This window comes from Fusarium oxysporum, chromosome IX (genome assembly GCF_013085055.1).
Source record: "Fusarium oxysporum Fo47 chromosome IX, complete sequence".
Classification (NCBI taxonomy): Eukaryota; Fungi; Ascomycota; class Sordariomycetes; order Hypocreales; family Nectriaceae; genus Fusarium; species Fusarium oxysporum.
In genome coordinates, this window is record NC_072848.1 from 793,255 (window position 1) to 813,603 (window position 20,349).

At 49.6% G+C, this 20,349-nt stretch overlaps 7 protein-coding genes across 7 annotated transcripts; 4 read left to right on the forward strand and 3 right to left on the reverse strand.

Annotated features, from left to right (window-relative positions):
* Positions 1-1,153: 1,153 nt before the first annotated feature.
* Positions 1,154-2,295, reverse strand: FOBCDRAFT_230845 (uncharacterized protein). Its single transcript, XM_031189595.3, has one exon. It carries the CDS (start codon positions 2,036-2,038, stop codon positions 1,376-1,378), a length of 663 nt encoding a protein of 220 aa, XP_031033580.1. The 5' UTR covers positions 2,039-2,295; the 3' UTR covers positions 1,154-1,375.
* Positions 2,296-6,214: 3,919 nt separating this feature from the next.
* On the forward strand, positions 6,215-7,786 carry FOBCDRAFT_51201 (DNA-directed RNA polymerase I subunit RPA43). The gene has a single exon (XM_031189596.3). It carries the CDS (start codon positions 6,263-6,265, stop codon positions 7,652-7,654), a length of 1,392 nt encoding a protein of 463 aa, XP_031033581.2. The 5' UTR covers positions 6,215-6,262; the 3' UTR covers positions 7,655-7,786.
* A 60-nt stretch (positions 7,787-7,846) lies between these two features.
* FOBCDRAFT_298053 (uncharacterized protein) lies at positions 7,847-8,575 on the reverse strand (the record flags this gene model as incomplete). Its single annotated transcript, XM_031189597.2, has 1 exon — positions 7,847-8,575. The coding sequence occupies one exon, from the start codon at positions 8,573-8,575 to the stop codon at positions 7,847-7,849; it is 729 nt and encodes a 242-aa protein (XP_031033582.2).
* A 1,254-nt stretch (positions 8,576-9,829) lies between these two features.
* On the forward strand, positions 9,830-11,592 carry FOBCDRAFT_189101 (uncharacterized protein; the record flags this gene model as incomplete). Its single annotated transcript, XM_059608672.1, has 5 exons — positions 9,830-9,945; positions 10,252-10,448; positions 10,498-10,593; positions 10,663-11,199; positions 11,264-11,592. 5 exons carry the CDS (start codon positions 9,830-9,832, stop codon positions 11,590-11,592), a joined length of 1,275 nt encoding a protein of 424 aa, XP_059467825.1.
* Positions 11,593-11,930: 338 nt separating this feature from the next.
* Positions 11,931-14,075, forward strand: FOBCDRAFT_298058 (alkaline-phosphatase-like protein; the record flags this gene model as incomplete). The annotated part of the gene is made up of 5 exons (XM_031189599.3): positions 11,931-12,300; positions 12,349-12,830; positions 12,880-13,366; positions 13,420-13,541; positions 13,591-14,075. The coding sequence occupies 5 exons, from the start codon at positions 11,931-11,933 to the stop codon at positions 13,933-13,935; spliced, it is 1,806 nt and encodes a 601-aa protein (XP_031033584.2). The 3' UTR covers positions 13,936-14,075.
* Positions 14,076-14,922: 847 nt separating this feature from the next.
* On the forward strand, positions 14,923-15,941 carry FOBCDRAFT_230853 (NADH-ubiquinone oxidoreductase B18 subunit-domain-containing protein). Its single transcript, XM_031189603.2, has 3 exons — positions 14,923-15,010; positions 15,085-15,209; positions 15,376-15,941. Exons 1-3 carry the CDS (start codon positions 14,980-14,982, stop codon positions 15,478-15,480), a joined length of 261 nt encoding a protein of 86 aa, XP_031033588.1. The 5' UTR covers positions 14,923-14,979; the 3' UTR covers positions 15,481-15,941.
* Positions 15,942-16,946: 1,005 nt separating this feature from the next.
* Positions 16,947-18,779, reverse strand: FOBCDRAFT_51220 (transmembrane amino acid transporter protein-domain-containing protein). The gene has a single exon (XM_031189604.3). The coding sequence runs from the start codon at positions 18,528-18,530 to the stop codon at positions 17,064-17,066; it is 1,467 nt and encodes a 488-aa protein (XP_031033589.1). The 5' UTR covers positions 18,531-18,779; the 3' UTR covers positions 16,947-17,063.
* Between the last annotated feature and the right edge of the window lie 1,570 nt (positions 18,780-20,349).

A 20,349-nucleotide genomic window follows, 5' to 3' on the forward strand; every position in this document is an offset into this window, starting at 1 on the left:
GACCACGACCGTTTACCAAGCATCTCACGGTCTCCCCGCCATTTATTACTACGATACCCTCAGACAAACAACACGGGAGTTCACGAGACCACCCCTCATCAGCAAATACACTTCACTCCCTCGCACGAAACAGCCAGTCATCAAAGAAGGGATGAAACAAGGCCATCTCAGCCCTAATGCAGGTCCAGCGTTACAGTAGACCTAACCGCCGTGGCAGAATCTCATAGCTGTCACTCCACGAGAATAAGGGGATGAACTGATAGTTTCTTTGTTCCCCCTGTTTCATGAGCGCGCAAGCAAACACGTACCTAGCTGAAGCTGATAGGGCTGACGTTACCCCCCGGATGCACCCCTGAACACATTGTAAACTGCCGAAGCGCTGGAGCGGTGTGATTGTTCTTTAGGTTTAATGACAGGATCGCCTTGGCTGAAGTATCATTGAAAGCTGCAGAGACAGCGAAGCAGATGATGTCGATCGCTGTGAAAGAAGCATGACGTTGAAGGATAGCCCTGCCGGTCCGACTGTGCCTTGGTGATCCTTTTGCACGTGGCTTGCTTATCCCCACTGGTCAATGCTGGCCCCTACGCGCCTTGGAGCAACAACTCATGTACATACTGTACGGTTCCAAGGAAGAAGAAAAGAGTTACAAGGATAAGATGCTGACTGCACAGAACTTGCAGGGCTGTGGAAATGCCTCATCAGGGGGAGCTTAAGGTAAGGGCTGAGCCTGAGGGGGGCTGGCTGGCGGAGGGTGCAAGCCACATCACGCCAAGGGGTCATTGAAAGGCCTCCAAATGGAAAGGAACAGAAAAACGTGGTGTTCCTGATCGCGATTGAGTTATTCATCGAAGTTTTTGAGTATCAGTTGGGGAAAGAAATAGATGTCAATAAGCCACGGCATGTGTTTGAGAAAATTACTTCGAGCCCTATCTCACACGTTGTCATAGATCTGTGTAAATACCGATTCAGCCACTCGACTTTAAGTGCTGTGACATAAGAGGCATTGTGATAAATTGAAAAGTGACACATGCAAAAGCAATTACTGCAAGTTGAATCACTCTGAGGCCAGTCGAAGGGATGGTGTCTCAGTACTCTTAAGCGCTGAGGCTGTCATTTTGATATGGTCACACAAATGAATTGGCAAAAGTAAAGTGAGGTAGATGGCAATGTATTGACATTTCATCAAGTATGTACACGAGAAGTAGATGTAAAACAAAAACATATCTATCCTTTTTCCTTCCTGTATCCTGTGTACCATTCCAAAAGTTTCATATCATTCGTAGCGAGTGATACGCCCCCTGCATCTGTCTGCTAGGGCGGCGATTTTCTATTGTGATCATCGTAGCATGTAAGACATAAGACATGCGTTGTCATCTACTGAGCAGCGACCTTCTTGCCAGAGCCGTAGGCGATGTTCTCGACCTTGAGGTTGAGGTCCTTGACGGAGCCGAGACCGCTGGGGCACTCAGGCTGGTTGCTGACGGCAAGGTTGAGGTGGCACTTCTCGTCGACACCGTGCTTGCAGACGGGGTCGTTGATGTTGTAGAGCTCGTAGTTCTGGGCAACCCAGCTATTGGGCTCGCTGAGGCAAGAGGCGACGTAGTTCATGGAGTTGGCGGCGGCAAGGGGGAGCTTGCCGTTGTCGAGGATGTCCTTGCACTTGGAGGCGTGGACGTACTCGTAGTTCATGGCGATGCCACCGCCCTGCTGGGGGTCCTTGGTGGCAGACTCGCCGAAGCCAAGGTAGTTCCAGGCATCGTAGGAGATGTCGTGAGCGCCACCAGAGGAGTCAATCTTGAGGAGATAGACGGAGCGGCCCTCGTTGGAGACCTTGACACAGATGTTGTTGCAGTCAACGGAACCGGGCCAGTAGGCGACGCGGTTGGTGTTGATCTTGCAGCCGAGAACTCCAATGCTGCTGGAGTACTGGTCGTGGGGGGTGATGCTGGCAGAGCCCGAGTCACCACGGGGGAGAGGGCCGGCAGAGACCAAGGCAGCAGAAGAAGCAGCAAGGATGGTGGTGAACTTGGTGAACATTTTGACGGTGTTGTAGAGAAAAAGTTCTTGACTTTTTATGTACTTTGAATTGTGTGTTGTATTCTGGAGACTGGCTCGACTTGTTGTTATATCTCAACGCACGGCGGAGAGAGAGAGAATGAATGGGCAAGTTGAGTGGTTTGTAAGGACTGATCTCAGATCAAGGTCTGGAGCGACGGCCAGCCGAGTGAATGTAAGAAGATTTGGATAAAAGGAAGGAATCTCACAAGAGAGTGTGTGTTGAATCAAAGGAAAGATCTTGCATTAGAGGTGGATGAGACGGGAGTTTATATACATGAGATTGAGTATGAGAGCGGCTCTCCACAAGGTCCTGTCAACCGGAGGTACATCCTGAGATCTCGGGGAATCAAACATTTCAATTTTTGCAAAGGGAGAGACTAGCCAGGGCGTGTGCATGTGTCTAGGAGACAAAGGGCTGCGTGTACATGCATCGAGGCGAAACAGCTTAGACGTGGCCGAGCAAAACAGTGACCTCTGGAGTTGAAGTTTGTGGAGGAGTGGAACTCGGGTGCAAGCATTAGACCCATCAGGTCCCCAGAGTCAGAGTCAGTGAGAGGAAACAAACAGGCGACATGATTCGCGAGGTCAGAACATGGGGGCAAGTTCACTAGTCAAGAGTCGGTGTTGTATCCAGAGAGTGAAGTTTTTTAGTTGTCTCCGCCAGGCACGCTGCCGGCAAGAGAAACAAGAGAGGTGTGGTAGGGTGGACCCAAGGGCAGCCAGTGGCCGGGTGTCTTCTGGTAGCGTTCCGGAAAATGTCTCAGTGGATGAAGTCTTAGGCACGGTGCGTTAGTCAGGGACCCGGCACGGCGGCAGATGCACACACTCAAAGGTTTGAGGTGTCGGGCCGTGGGCTCTGACTGGTTTTGTGCCTGGCACGATGCCACGCTGTGCCTGACCCTCCCTTGCCCCCCTTGTCCTTGTGCCTGAGCAACCCATGTCTGTGCATTCGAGCCTCAGGAACGGGAACGGGAAACCTCTATCAATTGCCGTACTCTCAGCCTCAGGCACAGTAATCGATCGATCGCATGGCTTCTTTGAGTCGTGCCATTATACCTCTAGAATCTAGAATAAAAGTGTGAGTGGATTAATGTAGCAGTGCAGTTTTATTCGCGCGCTCCGTTTTCTCAGGCTATACAGGTGAATAACTAAGGTAGGATAGGTAGACAGACAATGGACTAGACGGAGCAGAAAACGGAGCGAAAACTCTGCAGGCCCACGATACGTGCAGCATGCTTCGCGCCACGATCGAGCCTCTCAATTTGTATGCCCGATATCGAAGAATGTCTGCCCGACAACTCAACGCCAACACTGTGACTGTGATACTGTACGGATGCAGGCACCGTCCAAAATGGTCGCGCTACACAACAGCACCAAGAAATGCCAGATGCCTCAGGTTCTGAGACGGTGGATCAGATGAAAACTCATCCAACCAACAGCGTCTGCGAAGTTATCTATGACTTGTCAAAAGTACCATTCTACAAGGCAGACTGTACATTGACATAATTTCGCCGATGAGTGCTGGTGAAGATCGTGATTGCCAAGCATTTGAGCAGTCAATGCCACAGACGGCACGCAGCGGGAAGCCGATAAGCTTGTTTCATTTATTCTTCGTGTTTGTGGAGGAAACATGCCAAACATTCCTCTGTTTTCTTAATTAATTGTCGATCATGCCAATAAATCTGGGCATCTATTGACGGGAGCCTGCCTGTCAGCTTTGTGATGGAGGGATTCACAAGAAACACCAAGCATTGAGGGCATGACCACGTCACAGTAAGACAAAGCAATTTGACCTGCGTTCTTGTACTGTACTGTAGGCCTAGCCTCTCAAGTCAAGTCAGGATGAGGCCATAACTACCGCTTCATCAACCGCTCTCTTCCAAGGCACACGACGAATCATAGGCAATCATCTTGCATTCGTCATCTTGGTCTTATTCCTGCAAGTATTGCCTGTGCAATTGGCCGAACCACTAAGCCAAGGTTTCTTCGTCACTCTCTCCAAGAAATTCCGCGCTCTTTTTTGCTTGTCATTCGTACTGTGCGCACCTTTTTTTCCACAATTTCAGCACAAACTGTGTCTTGTGGAGTTTTTGGTGATGGGGGCCAGAACAAGATTTTTTTTCACTCCTCTTAGAAGAAGCACTTTAGCGGCTTTCCAGATTTTCGGGCTTTTTCTCGCCAGGCTTTAACAGAAAAACCCACTCACACAGAGTTTCTGCACCTACACAAATCCAGAAAGTATTGCGCAGAACAAAGAGCAAAACTCTCGACTTGAACGCTATTGGCTCGAGAACTTGTGGCTGAAGCTTGTAGGGCGGACTGCGAGACCCTTTCAAGACTTTGACCGCGGCAGAGGCACCAGCAGCCACATGGCACTTGACAGATCCCATTCATCTTTGACTTTCTCTTTGACTCGAAGAGAAAAGCCTCTGATTCAAAGCCTGAAACTCTGCGGCTCCGTTAACCAGAATAGAAAGCTGTTTCCGACCGGCATTCACCACACCATCACAACTGACACGACCGTTTATGACATATTCCACGTTTCTTTCGCCTCTTCCATGTTTCTGGTCGCCGTTCTAGAAAGTAAATCTCGGTTGAGATAAAGCTAACGCTCCACCAGCCTCTGAGTTACCTGCCCGCCGGTTCTGGCCGATCTTGTACATAATCACATTCTTCCATTATGTACGCCTCGTAGAACCGTCACAGGCGCCGTTCAATGCGCCGTCAGAAACCACTATGCCAAGTTCTGAACGGTTGTCCGGCCGTTCAACAATACAAGCTTTGCATTGTAGTGTCTTCTCCACTTGACCTTCTAAACAAAGTCTGGATAACTTTTGAGTCAGGCTTGTACTTGTTGAGCGAGAATGAATTGATTGCTGTGATTCGGTCGCATGGTGCTTTACATGGTGGCTGCAAACATCAAGGTGGACTCTCAACACATTGTTTACCCTCCAGCTTGGTCTAAGGTGTTAGTTTCTTGGATCGTGTATCGGCTCCATTGACATTCCTGCGTCATGCAAGTCAGGCGATTCATGGTACGAATAGCTTTCGCGGAAATCAAGAGCGTTTGTTGTTCCGATAACGCAGAACGCATTGTTCGTTGTCGTTCTGGGCATCTCGCTGTTGTCTGCATCTTGTTACTTTCTCTGAACCATGACCCTCGGGACTCTTTTTTCGAGCGCAGATGAACAAGACTTCACTAGATCTTCCTACCGAACAATTCTTGACTTCAATATCTGGGGTATTGTGGAATTGGTCCACGTTCGTATTCTCCGTTGACACTCCGCTGATTGAAGGGCCATTCCGACGCACATTGGGAACTCCTGTATATCACCCCCGCTCACGATCGTCTGGGGAAATACGAACTATTGATCTCCTATGCAAGCTTGACAGTTCGCTGTGGACCGCAAGCAGATCGAGTCTTTGACATGTTGATCGCGCATGAGTGCAGCCAACTTCTTGACACTGGAGACTTCCAGGTCGCAATGCCTCCGTGATCGGTCTTTTGCTAGATAACTTGAGATGGTGTGAGGGCAGGTCTTGTGATGTTGTTCTGAATGTCCTGAGGAAGACCTTACTCGCTCGATTTCCATATGTGTGCTCTCATCGTTGGACTAGACGGACAACCGGCAAGTTGATCCCTCGACCGTTAACTCTCAAACCATCGTAATGGTCGTTGTGGGCTTGGGCATCCACCAGGTATCTTACTTTGCCGAGACCGTATGTTTGTCCATTCTGAACTGTCTGTCCTCATCTGCGGTATTTTGTTCCAAATATGCAAAGGTTGAAGTTACTTGTTGATAGTGTGCATCAGGCTAGCGTCTATTGATGTCGATCAGCCCGGTGGATTACCCAACAAACAGAACTTCAACAGCCAATCGCACATTTGATGTCCCTATTTCACACGCGATAGAAAACATAACCAGAGAAGTATTCTGCAGAGTCTTTGACCATAGAATTAGTCAGCTAGCACGTGAAGTAGGAGCGATAGTGGGCTTTGAGTGCAGGATGAGGACAAAAACAGATGCTGTAGGGTAGTCAAGATGTGAAGCCAAGGTGAACTCGGTGAAGCCCCACCAAATTCGGTGAGTTCGCTGAGCTTCCGCGATAAGATAAGCCAGAATTTTTAATTTTTTCGAGTCTCTTCGGCCTCTTCAACACCATTCGACCGCGATAGCTTCGCAAACAGGCCCGACGACAACAATGGCGCCAATCGACCACGCCGCCGCCAAGGCTGAAAAGAAGGCGAAAAAGGAGAAGAAGCGAGCCCGAGAAGAAGATGCAGCTGCCGACATCGAGCGAAAGCATAAAAAGTCCAAGAGCGTCGCTGCCGTAGAAGCACCTGAAGCAAGCAGCGATTTGAAGGCCGAGAAGAAAAAGAAGAAGAGCAAGAAGGACAAGCATACTGAAGATGCGGTCGCGCAAGCAGAGACAAAAGCTCCCGCGGTAGAGGACAAGTCGGAGAAAAAACATAAGAAGAAGAAGCATCACGATGCGGAAGTTGCAGTCACAGAAGAGGTTGACACCCCGGTTGCAGCGGATAGCGAGAAGAAGAAGAAGAAGAGCAAGAAGAATCACAAGGAAACCGAAGCGATAGAAATTGCAGAGCGACCCAAGAAGTCCAAGAAGGACGAGACCGCTGCTGAGCCCGAGGAGAATGCTTCACCCGCTGACCCTGATGCCATGGAGATTGACATGCCTCCTCCCGCCAAACCCTCAAAGTCGAACAGCAACATTTACCAACCACCCGATATCCCCGCGAACCCTCAATTCCCCTTCTTCACACAGACCGTATCACTCTACGAGCCTCTCTTCCCCATTGGCTGGGCGCAGCCTGTCACAAACTGCCAGCAACAGCACCTCTCACATCTCCGAAACAAGTACGTGCCTTCGCTGCGCGGTGTTCTACTCGATTACAAGAATGTCGCTTTCGGCGAAAACCCTGGACGAAAGGGTGCGGCTACGGATGACGAGTCGCCGGCGACTGTCATGGCCAAGGGCGAGTCTGCGGTTGGCTTTGGCTGGATCACTGCCGATGTTGATCTTTTCGTGCCGAGTCGCGGCGCTTGGATGGAGGGCAGTGTTAACTTGCAGACTGAGGGACACATTGGCGTTGTTTGCTTTGGCAAGTTCAACGCTTCAATTGAAGCTCGTCGACTTCCTCCCGACTGGAAGTGGGTTCCCAACGAATCCCCCGAGGCCCAAGGCTTTGAGGAGACCGCTTCAGTCATCACCGCCGACGATCACGGCGTGGTTCGTCAAATCCACAGCACCGGTTTCTGGGCCGACGGCAACGGCGACAAAGTTAAGGGCAAGATTCGCTTCCGGATACGTAACTTCGACGTCGGCACTAGTGGTGAGACCAGCTATCTCAGCTTGGAGGGCACAATGCTAGACAAGGCCGGTGAGAAGGCCGTCGTGGCTGAAGAAGCAGAGACAGCCAAGATGCGAAAGGGCAAGAAGGGTGGCCAGCGCGTTCAGAGAAGACGTATTCCCGAGTTCAGCATGACGCGCTTCGCTGTAGAGGGAGAGGAGCAGACGGAGGACAACGAGGCAGAGAAGCGCGAGGTGTTGGCGCTGCCCGAGGATCTATAAGAAGAGAAAAGCATGGGACTATAGGGAGCCAGGAGTTGTGTGATACCTCGATTTAATGATGAACACTGTTACCAAAAAGTTTGCGCTAATGCTAAAAGATCGCTGCCTTTGTCGTTACAAAGGATCCTGCCCAGTACTTATATACAAAAACGACCAATCCTTAACGCCGAACACGTGATACATAGAGACTGCTCATGCAGCAGCCTTGACCATAGGTTCCCATGGTCGAGCCAAATTCCAGAGATATACTTCTCCGACGGGCTCTTCGCCCAGAGCCTTGACAAGAATGTGTTGAAAGAGAGGCACGTTGGAGAACAGCGGCGCAACGGGAGAGATTGACCCCCGATCCCAACCTGGAGAAAGACCATGCGCCCACGAAGGCTGTCGGACGAAATCCTCAACTTTGTCGTGATATGCATCCCAACCATCAGAGTGATCATTCACAACAACCTGAAATCTCACACCCTGAATATCAACCGTGATGCGCTGCACCATACTGGGAAACCCAGCCTCAGCACCCGAGCTCAGAATCCAGGTATAATCCGTCTGATCACCGTTACTCTCCCAATCATACCAAACCTGTGTTCCCATTTCAGAAAAGTCATTAAGAACAAGACGGCCTTCCGCATCAAAGCTCAGCTCGCAGTGTCGTGCGTCAATACCTGGCAGCGAAGGAAGCACAATATCGCATGTTGAAGGGTCGGAACCGAGAACGAAAGACCCAGGGCGTTTGGGGGCTTTGTCGAAAGAGAGTTTGATGGCGCGAGAGGGACGGCTGCCCAGGAGGTTTGGGAGGCGAGAGAGCAGAGTTGGGGATGAGGTTGTTTGCACGGCGCGGGGGATGTTGGAGGGCAGATGTGTTGTTTTGTCAGCGAGAGAGTTACGCGCTGTGGGGACTAGCCAGGCGATGATGTCGGACATGATGATTATAAAAGATTGAAGTCGAGAGAGTGTGGTGTTATAGAGAGGGTATGTAGTGAGTTGACCAAAGATGGTGTTGATGATAGTGGTAGTATGTCTAGTATAACAAGGCTCAAACGAGAGAAGCCAAATACTCAAAAGTGATATAGATGATTCAGTTGTAAAGTAATAAAAAGAAGAAAGCACGCTGAAAAAAAAAGACTGTCGAGTTAATCTTGGTGGTGTTGACCCATGGTTTATATCTTAAGTCAACACTTCACCCAAGGCCGTTGCGCCGACAACCACTGGCCATCAATGCACCGTGCCGAACGCGACGCGAATACCATGAGAGACTCAGATAGAGAAATACTCGAAAACACTTGTTTCAATCTGCTAGGCTACTCTGCGTTGTGGTGTTTGAGCGTGGGTGAATGAGAGCCAATCATTTTTGGTGGAGGTTAGGGGTCCTCAGATGGGGAGAGCATGAGCCACTGAATGAGGGGAATAGGCATATGATTGAGGTAGAGAGGATAGAAGATATTTGAGTCAATGGTAATGCTCTGGGAAGGTTTGGGTGAGGGGATTCGAGGTGTTGTTTGAAGTAGTAGGTTGGGATATGCTTAATTGAGTGGTCGTGGACTTGGACCCTGCATGCATTTGACTGACTCATATAGTGTTTTGTTTCATGGACTATGTTATTGAGATCATATCTCGAATAGAAATTCATGATTGATATGAGATCTGTTCCTGAAGAGGAGCTTGGCTTTGTATCTGGGTATGCTGTAACTTGTTTCATACCAATCAGGCAAGCATCGGCTCTCGGAATCTATGTTATACGATAAGAAAGGCTCGAACATGATACGAAAAAGGAGAAGGAGGTTGTTTTGAGACCGGATCTGGGCGGCTATGTTCCGGGTGGTTGACTGAAGATGGGGATGTCTGAGGCACGATCTTCGACTTCACAGCCAGTTGAGTATCACGACGCCCAGTCCCTCAGTAGCAAAAGGGCTATAGCAAGTAGGGGAAATCGTAGCGATGTTTTATTGGAAAGTAAACGAAGATAGGCTCTTGTTTGTCATTTTGGCAATCACCTCAACTCGCAAGTCCTCAGCCTCTGTGCATCCGCGATAGATTGTTCAGTTGAAACTTGGCAATGCTGAACGCAAACAGCAACTATCGGGATCTAGCATCCGAAGAAAGGGTGAGAGGAGTGGAATATATACTTGAATGTGTGTTTGTCCACGCTGAGCCCCTCAATTCATGCAAGAAACCGCTATGTTTTACACATTTGCCAACCTGCTTGTGCTTTGGTATAACGGACCTTATATTTACCTATCTATTCACATTCAGAGGCTTCAGGCACCAATGTCGAGTGAAGCTCCTGATGCTATGTGAGCTGTCCTCCGAATTTTGGCACTGCGCGCCAGTCGCCTGGTAGCCCGAGTGGTTCACTGCCACTTGCCAAAGTCTGCACCTAAAGTTGTTTGCTCTTCTCCTCACCTCGCATCTTCTTTCTTCAGGAGGGCCCTTATCTTTTCTTTCTTGTCCTCATCCTCATTGCCAACCTCAACGATGGATGAACCCAACGATCATGCGATCGCCCTCAGCATGGCGCAGGCCGTTGAGGCCGATGCAGAGCTGATCGCCACCCTCATCCGTGAAGAAGAACAGGCTAGTCGAGACTTCGAATTGGCTAGGCAGCTGGAACAGAACCCAGATGCTATCCCCGAAGCAGGTGACGGCGCTGACCATAGTGGACTTGATGACGAAACTTATCGTACACTGCAAGCTTTCAACGTCGCTGCGCAGCAGGGAGAGAGCACTGGAGTTGAGGCGGAACTCAGCCATGAAGAAACTCACGAAGCCTCGAGTGTTGCTGGAGGAGATGGGACAGGTGTAAGAAACTCACGAAGCCTCGAGTGTTGCTGGAGGAGATGGGACAGGTGTTGAGAGCGCTTCTGGTGACGACTCACAGAGTGACGCTGATAACCAGAGCTACGACACAGCTCCTCGAGATGATGTCTCCCAAAGAGACGAAGGTGAGATCCAGGGAGAAGAAATCCAACCAGAGGAGACCCAAGAAGAGGGAGATGCTGACGATCAACCAGAAACCACTCAGGTCGCATCCCCCGCCCCCTCCGAGCTATATGTCGAGACAAAGGAGTGTCTCTACTGCAGCGACGAGCTCCCCATCGACATGATTTTCGAAGCTCCCTGCTCCCACGCAATGTGCCAGCCATGCCTAATTAGAAGCATTCGAACGGCGATCAAAGACGAGTCCCTCTTTCCACCTAAATGCTGTGGACAGGCTATTCCTGTGGACACGACAAACACATTCATCCCAGAGGAGTTGTTGACTGAGTGTGACAATAAACGTGAGGAATACGAAACAACCAACCGCACGTACTGCAGTGACAAGGCATGCTCTGAATTTATACCTCTGCGTACCATCGAAGCTGGTATTGCCCGCTGCACTCGCTGCGAGACGAGGACATGCCTCAATTGTCTGAGCGACGCACACGAGGGTACATGTACCGACGACCCTGAGTCACAACGAGTTATTCGCCTGGCAGAGGAGCATGGATGGAGGCGCTGTGAACAGTGCAAGAACATGGTCGAGCTGACCCATGGCTGTTTTCACATCTGTAAGTTTATCGATCATCATTCATCTTTCGTTCCGTACTTTGTCTGACTATTTATCCAATGTAGCTTGTCGATGCGGCCACCAGTTCTGTTACCTATGCGGGAGACAATGGAAGACCTGTAACTGTCCTCAGTGGGATGAACGTCGCCTCACGGCGAGAGCAGGAGAACTTGCTGCTGCACGAGCAAGAGCACCAGCACCAGCACCAGTAGCGCGACCCGTTCAGCCCGTTGGTTGCCGCCACCGAAACTACAGGCCCTTTGACCGTGTGGAGGGTGAAGATGAGTGCAACGATTGTGGGAGTGAGATGCCGCAATACATCTTTTCTTGCCCAAATTGTGAGCTCGTGCTTTGTCGTCGATGCCTCGAGGCTCGCCGAAACCAGCGAGGTTGAAGTTGGCTTAGCCTTTTAGCTTCCTCGGATCTCTCCTCCACTCGGATCCAGATTGGTGGGGTTGTTAGTGGTTTGGTGGGAAATCTCATATAAACACTAACGTTGACGCCATCAAGTCGCTGGACAACACCATCCCGCGGATAAAGCCATTGCCTTCGATAGCGGTATTTCCGATAGATATTTCCTGTAGAAATGGATATTTAAGTGATTCATTAATAGAAACTGTTATCTCGAGAAGAACACCAAAAGACTGAGCCAGAAAGCCTTGTATCACCATCCTTCCAATCGTCCGGCAGCAGTGCAGTTACATTCATTGACGCCTTCGGCGATTCATCAATATGCGACCTCCAGCTTGGATACGGCCAGCGCTGTTGGCAAGCTGTCTACTGGCTCAAAGTACTAATGCGTCATTCAACTACGAACCAGAAGACCAGGCTGTACTGTCACCCAACAATGATGCTGCACAGAGCAAGCCAAAGACCAACAATGGTGGGAAGAAGAACATTGTGTTCATCCTCACAGACGATCAAGACGCTGTCCTAAACTCTGTCTCTTATATGCCCAAACTCAAAGAGCATATCATTGACAAGGGTACATCGTTCGTCAACCACTTCACTACCACAGCCATCTGCTGTCCTTCCCGTGTTGCACTTTGGACAGGGAAACAGCCTCATAACACTAATGTCACTGACGTCAATCCACCGTATGGTAAGTTGAAGGGGTTATTAATGTTCGGATAAAATGTTGATCGAAAAGGCGGCTTCCCCAAGTTCGTCTCACAGGGATTGAACGAGAACTACTTGCCTGTATGGTTGAAAGAAGCTGGGTACAACACATACTACACCGGCAAGCTCTTCAATGCTCATACTATAAACAACTACAACTCGCCTTATCCTGCAGGATGGACAGGAACCAACTTCCTACTTGACCCGGGCACGTATGACTACCTGAATCCTATCTACCAGCATAACCAGGAGCCACCAGTTCAACACAAAGGAGTGCACACTTCAGACTTGATTTCCAAGTATGCACATGATCTTCTCAAGGAAGCCATTGACGCCGAGAATCCATTCTTCGTTGCAATTGCGCCTGTTGCGCCACACTCCAATGTTAATCTCAGACGGCAACCTGGAAACCCGAGCGCACCTCTTATGACTATTCCCATTCCTCTTGAGAGACACTCTCATCTCTTCGAAGGGGTCAAAGTCCCGAGGACGGAGAACTTTAACCCAGACTCGGTACGTATTACTAATACTTGGAGTCGAGCGAATGCTGATGGTGTAACAGCCTAGTGGTGTGAGCTGGATTCACAAACTCGCCCAGCTCAATGACTCATCAGTCTCATACCTCGATGACTTCTACCGCGCTCGTCTCCAGGCTCTTCAGGGTGTCGATGAGATTGTTGAGCAAGTAACCAAGCAGCTTGAAGATGCTGGCATACTTGACGAGACATACATCATCTACAGCTCTGACAATGGATACCACCTGGGTCAACACAGACTGCCTCCTGGCAAGGAGTGTGGCTTTGACGAAGACATCCGCGTGCCTCTCTTCATCAGGGGCCCAGGTGTATCCCCAGGATCCATTGAGAATGCCGTGACTACACACATCGACCTTGCTCCTACGATTCTCAGACTCGCAGGCGCGGACCTTCGCAGCGACTTTGACGGAACTCCTATCCCTGTGTTGTCCACTCAGGAGAACAAACGACACGAGCACGTAGCGGTTGAGTACTGGGGCGGTGCTATCGCTGAAGGCGAGATTGGCGGTTTTGGTATGTTCGGTCTACCTTGCATGCTAATTCAATTTGCTGACGGCGTGTTACAGATGGCAAGGGACAGATTTTCGCGCAGAATAATACATATAAGGGCGTGAGAATAGTGCATGAGGACTACAATCTTTACTACTCGGCTTGGTGTAACAACGAGCACGAACTCTACGACCTCAAGGTATGTTTATCTCAGTGCTGTTGACTGGCTTGATGCTAACCCCCATTAGACCGACCCAGGACAGTTGAAGAGCCTGTTCCCTCACGATGACACAACTGCCGATTCAGCACTGTTAGGAACGACTGCCCGACAGGTCCTCAATCGCCTGGATGCTCTCATGCTCGTGTTGAAGTCTTGTAAAGGCAACACGTGCATTGAACCATGGAAGATCCTGCACCCAGAAGGTGGTGTGACGAGCTTAAAGGATGCTCTTCAGGCAAAATTTAACGCCTTTTATAAGGAGCAGGTAAAGGTTAGGTTTGATCGTTGCGAGTACGGATACTTGATCGATGCTGAAGGACCTCAAGTCGGATATGAGTATCGTGAGGGCTTGGAGTGGCATCATTGGACTTGAAGGGCTGTCTCGTGATTATGACAGCATTATTAGTAGTCTATAAAACATCGGCTATAGTGTCTCGCGGTGCTTTGCATAAAGCCAATAGCCTTCGCGTGGGAATATGTATAATAAGATTTGTTCTCAATAATATAACTGGCGTGATTAATGAGTGACAGATCAAGAATCGGCCTTTGTCGGTATAGGTTATAGCATCACGACTTTATTAACTCAAGAGTGGAGGATTGGGATATGGCCTTGTGATGTCTTTGGGCTTCGTCAAAGCTGGGCATGCGCTGATATCGTGTTGTTCTTACGTGATCAAGACCTCGAGGTACTAGGTTTGCTTTCCTTCAGCACGCTTAAGCAGTTTTCGAGGAATGTTGAATGGGCTTCATCCCAGGTGAACTGACGGTGCTTCTGATAGGTCTACCGAAGAGTACTTGAGTTTCAATGAAAGATTTCAGAAGCCTGGACATTTTGATGGGCCTGAGATCCTTGTCGTGCCTTGAGAACTGTAAGTCAAAGCGTCGGTCGAACAACTGTCGGCGATGAGGTGCCAGATGCCAACATGCTAGTTGACCACAGCTGTTTCGTAGAATATCGTGACTGGATTACGTATAAGAGAAATAAAACAAGAGATTAGAAAAAGATGATGAAGGGCATTGTGCAATTGTCTTGCTGATTAACTGTTCGTCTCTTCACCGAGGTGCAGGTCCGGAGCCGGTGGTGACCCGGCCCCACTATCTCCGGCACGGATGAGTTTGAAGTTGTGATCATCTCAGGCTCGCAACGAAGGCTACGAGTTGAAAGGCAGGACTATGTTTGGAACAGAATTGACTGGAAAGTTCAAGCAGCATCTTCATTGAATTAATGCTGTAGGAGGTGAAATGGTGATTTGAAGTCGGCGTGGTAATTCACGAGTGTTCATTGGACAGGAATTCATTTCTGCCGGAAATACAAGGCACAAACCGACGCTTCCGACCTTGAACCGAAAGAGCATCTCACGACAGCTCTGCCAATCCAAGACAACCTCACATCTCGAAGTCCAATTGATCAGCAACCATGGCTTCCGACGCTATCACCGAGCCGCGGCGTACGTACCGACCCGATAATTGACACTCGAGCGACTTTTCCCTACCGAATATCGACCGCTGACTTGCTGAGCAGAAGCGACCCGCGAGGAGATGCGCGATGCCAAACTCCCTCTGGCCTACCGAGACAGCTGCGCTCACCTCTTGATTCCTCTCAACAAGTGCCGAAGGGATACTTGGTACGCCCCTTGGAAGTGCTCGGTAAGTCAATTGCCTTTTTCCAGAGCTTGAGCCCAAGGAAGCCCAAGTTCGCGGCTACACCGAGCTCAGCCCAGCCAAGCTTCAGCCCAACAAAAAGCCGATCATTACCGAGATATCGATGCCAATATCAATAAAACACCATGCTTACGCTAGAGGGATTGACTAGGATGAGCGACATAGCTACGAGAAATGCCAGTACGTCGAGTTCAAGAAGCGAGTCGCCAAGATGGACGAGTTGAGGGAGTCGAAGGGAGGTGCACGAAGCAACTAGAGGACCAGACAAGTATTCCCGGGTATAGGGCCGGGCCGGAACTGTACATTTTTACAAACAAGCCAAGCCAATGTGTTTGACAAGAAAACCGGAATAGAAAGAGGCATTCCACCTGCAATGAAACGCGATCAAGAACAAGACGAACGAGAAAGACGAAATTGTGAAATGATGGCGGAGCCTACGTGGCGTGAACAACTGGAATCGATGGGCTAATGGAAATAGGCAAGCGAGGAGGTTTGGGCAGAGCCTCATGAGATGCTGATGCGCACTTCCATGGCATAAGAGAGGGACCGGCAAAGAGTGGAGGAACAGTGGGACTTGAGAATTGGATAGTGACAGGAATAAGAGCACGACTTGCAATGTCGCAGGACATCGTGGCGGATAATACCCTGTCTGGACCGGCACAAGACGACAAATACGCCGACGTGGTGCTGTGCCGGTTCCAAGAGGTCCAAGGGGGAGAATTATATAACGAGGCCGTGAGCCACCGAGAGATTGTGAAGTTGAGTTGGAGATTGTCAGACAGGCTGTGTTGTGGTGTTTTTCATGATGTTCTCTCATCTGTTGCCTGAACATTAGCAACTTTTTTATTCTACAGTGCGTTGACCATCTATCGGCAGTTGGTTTCCGCAGAGCCTCAACACCAACATTTTCTATCGCCAAGTTCTTATCGATTGCTGATCGACAGCTTGAGCCTTGACCAAGGCTTTGAGAGTCACGATAAGATATGGACGACTTTTGCCGCTGCGTTTAGCCGCTTGATGGCTGAGGCATGGTGAAACTGATGATCAACACGAACACCGGAATTCGTCGGCTCAAGAAAGACACAAGGAGATGACACAGCTCCTCTTCCCTCCATCTTGCACACGATAGGGCAGGTTATGATGAGTCGTGGAGCTTATTGCGAGTGGCATGGTCCCAGCGCATCACGAGTCAGATCATGTTCACTTCAGCCTCACAGGTGCGAGCTCCGGGAGGCTCATGCGCTGAAAAGAGCCGCATGCAGGCGGTTCTAGCAAAGTTTTACGCTATGCAAGGTCCCACTTGCCCCAAAGCCAGTCAGTCAGCGGGTGGCTTGGCGGCAAATCCACTTTAGCATCCGAAGATCCTGGCAATGGAACCACATTCAACGTGATTTCCTTTAGATGAGATCCACTACCGATCCATCAAAGATTCAGGCAAGCAAACCTTGTGTGAACGACGATCCACTACCGACCGGTTTGGCTCGGGGCATATCACTGCCATCAACCGGCCCGGTTGTGAGCTTCGAGTCGGCCGGCTGTGGATATATATCCCAGGCTCGCGTCTTGGATTTACTGCCAAGACTACTACTACGGAGTCTCCGGTGACTTCACAACAACACAATTGGATCACCACACATTACGTGGAACCACTATTTGATTTCTCTTATATAACAGTTTCTAACAAACGCTGACTGAAAATAACATGACACACATATACAGGGATGACAGAATTCAGGAGATACCAACGTAATGCTCTTACAGAGAGTGAAAGAATGATTCCCGCTGTCTAAATGAAAAAATAACTGGATACTTTACTTCATACACGAGTCCGAGACCTGCTCAGAAGAGGGCATTGCTTCCGCAGTCGAAGACGCCCTGGATGGAACTGGAGTCGTTGGCAAACAGGTCCAACAGCTCCGTGATAGATGACCACAGACCAGCCGCGTTCATGAAAATCGAAATTGCGATGAGGAATGCGTTGACACAGGTCAACAGGATCTTGGTGGGGCTGGCAAACATCTGGTGCCAGTTCATGTGGAACCAGAATACGGCGCTGAAGCCGAATGTGAACCACGAGATGGTAGTCGCCGAGGCAATAGACAAGATAGAGTCGAACACGGGGATGGCGTTGGAGAGGATGAAGCAGAGAGCCCAGAAGACGGTCACGATGGTCATCCAGATGGACCACGAGCGAACATTGTTGGCAGTCATCTCGCTTTGGAGCTTGAAGTGCTTCATCACCTGGACGTACACGTACTTGATTCCGGTGTGGCCAAAGGCGAGTCCGGTGGATAGAACAGCGGGGAGGACAATGCCATAGGCGATCTTGGCAATGTTCTCTGAAGCCGAGCCGAGGGCGGGCGAGACAGTGTACTCACCAGCAAGGCAGTAGATGGCGATAGCCACGACAACGTAGAAGGTGATGGACACAACCTCCAACCAGGCAAGGGCAAAGCCAAAGTCCTTGACGGGGTCGATCATCTCAGCCATGTAAGTGACGAAGTTGATGTTACCAGAGTAAGCGTAGCAGATCTTGAGGCACGCGTTGAGACCAGAGCGGAAGTCGGGGTTTGCTACGATCTTGATGTCCTTCTTCCAGCCGACGGGCGCAGCGCTGGGGTTCTTGATTCCGAGGGAGATCATGACTAGCACCGCGGCGGCGATGACAGAGACCATGCAGGGGATGCCGGACTGCGAGACGAACTTGGAGGTTCGGGGCGCGCAGAGGACCCAGCAGCAGAGACAGCCGACGCCGATGAAGCCCACAGTGCAGATGGAGTGGCTGGAGATCGTGTTGAAGGCGATTGAGAGCGTGACACTCGCCGAAGCAGCTGTCATGATCACCTGGACCAACAGACCAATGCCAGAAGCGATAGCAAGGGGACGACCGCCAACAACACGGGTCATGTCAACGACGTTCAACACATGAGGATGTCTTCCAAAGAACTGCTTCAGCACAAAAGCAGTATACCACGACAAAAGACCAATGCCAATAATAGCAATAAGACCAGGAATGATGCCCATCGTCTTGAGAACGCTGGGCAACGACAACACACCGAGACCGACTTGGTTGGTCAGCAGAGCAAAGGTGGTGTCCCATTTTGTCATGTTGCGGAAGTTCTTGGAGCCCTCGCCGCCGCCGAAGCCATTGTCTACGACGGGGACGTTGTGGGCAGAGTGAAGATCTATGTCGTGGCCCTTTTCATTGTCGAGGGGTACTTTTTCTTTGCTGTTGGTTTTGCTGGAGTCGTGGCCTTGGTCTGAGGGGTAGATGTCGTTGTGGACGTCTTGAGGATATGCAGACATGATGGCGGTTGTTTGTATGTAAGTGTGTATGTATATAGGTATATTAAGTAACTTTGCTTGCTTAGGGAGTACACATGAGTTATGATATATGATGGGTATACGGGATGGATGAGGAGGAAGGGGAGGATGAAGTGCAAGATGGATACAGAGATGGAAGAGGAATATATAAGATACTGAGTTAGCAAGGAGTCCAAGAACCTAAGCGTACAAGTAGGTCGGATAAGAGCTCGGAATTCCCTCATTAAGCTCCGCGTAGAGAATGGATTCTGGCCGTGCTTTGCTTGGTATTTGGAGGGGTTCCACCAAGATAGGACTTGTAGTCGGCGAAAGGACAGCCTTGGATTTCTGGGGAGACCCTCTTTCTTTCGCCGTACCTATCTACGGAGTAGTGCATCAGTCCGTTGGGGGCAAAACTGTGCCTTGTTCTTCCTTTCGTACCTAACTTAGACTATGAGGTAACAAGTCAGCTGTGATGATCATCTCGTCCCTCGAATCTCCCCATATGTGGATTCTCTCTCGTGAGGAGATACAAACTTGATACTGCACCGTAGAGTAGATGCAGGACCCTGGGGGGCAACACTCCACGTTCAGTGAGGGATTACATGGGGTATCACTGATTCGAATTGGGTATTTCTGTTAGGTATTTGCATGGTGCAATTGATGGAGTAAAAGCTGGGGACATGGGAAAGGGATCAGAGTGGTGGAAACGCGCTAGAAGGCCGTCATGTTACGTACATGACAATCCAATCCAATCCAGGCCGATTAGCAGCAACAAGACTGGACCGGTTTGCCCGTTGTTTTGGGGCTATAAATCCGGGCCGTTAGTAATGACTGATCTGCAAGTGTTGGAGTCTACAATGGATAGAGCTGTTGTCATCACTCGGTAGTTGTAGGGTCTATCATGAATGATCTTCATCATGGTATCCAAGGTGATAGATACTTCATGATGCCTACAGAATACTGATCAAACCGATGAGTTACCAGGTGAGTCTCTGGGTACAGTACTTGTTGATGTCTTGTTCGCTTCTGAATTGTGGTTCCAATAAGCTTGGCTACACTCATCCGAAAAAGGCAATTATGCTACAAGTTACCTAGTTCCAAAACTTTTTTTCTTCTCGCTCTGAACTCGAGGCTGACGGGCGCGTTACCGAGAGAGGGTTAAATCCGCAGCATGGACCCGAGGTGGAGATTCCCTTTCTGGTCTCTTTTTTTTCCATAGCAATATGGTACTTTTTTAATATATCTGATGTTTTAATGATCATGCCATTCACCGCGGACGAAGTTGAAGGGCATGGATTTGGGTGCTTGTGTTTCTGTTATGATGTGAAAAATGCTACTGTCGAGTTTTTGCCACGCCAAGAATTGGGGCTTGGAGGTGCGGAACAAGGGATGGATGTCTTGTTTTGGGAAAAAATTTGGAGAGATTTTTGGAGATGCATTCAGATTTACAGGGGTGATGTCCACTGAAGAAGCCCTATAGCTGTCTTTTCTCTTCTGGAGAAACAGTCATCTGTTCATTGAACATATACATAATATGCTCAGCAAGGTAACCACGAGTCAACGAAAATACGTATTACTGAGGAATAAGCTTATTACAATGTCATGCAAGAGTCAGTCACTGCGGCTTACAGTATCCTCGGCGCAGAAAATAACCCCAAGCATCCCTGTCCTTCATGTCGTCATCCCTAATCCCTAACACGCACCTCTTTTTTGCCTCAGGGGTTCGGTTCATCCTGCACGCACTGCAAGAAAAGCAAAAAGACTTCTAGTCGAATTCTAGAAGATATGGGCGTGGGGTGTTCCGTGATACGATGTTCGG

What these genes read in the sequence shown, in the direction of transcription:
- FOBCDRAFT_230845 (XM_031189595.3), bottom strand. Translation starts at nt 2,038, where the DNA reads ATGTTCACCAAGTTCACCACCATCCTTGCTGCTTCTTCTGCTGCCTTG.
- FOBCDRAFT_51201 (XM_031189596.3), top strand. Translation starts at nt 6,263, where the DNA reads ATGGCGCCAATCGACCACGCCGCCGCCAAGGCTGAAAAGAAGGCGAAA.
- FOBCDRAFT_230853 (XM_031189603.2), top strand. Translation starts at nt 14,980, where the DNA reads ATGGCTTCCGACGCTATCACCGAGCCGCGGC. An exon ending in CGCTATCACCGAGCCGCGGC is followed by an intron (nt 15,011 to 15,084) that starts GTACGTACCGAC and finishes CTTGCTGAGCAG; the next exon opens with AAGCGACCCGCGAGGAGATG. An exon ending in ACGCCCCTTGGAAGTGCTCG is followed by an intron (nt 15,210 to 15,375) that starts GTAAGTCAATTG and finishes GGGATTGACTAG; the next exon opens with GATGAGCGACATAGCTACGA.
- FOBCDRAFT_51220 (XM_031189604.3), bottom strand. Translation starts at nt 18,530, where the DNA reads ATGTCTGCATATCCTCAAGACGTCCACAACGACATCTACCCCTCAGAC.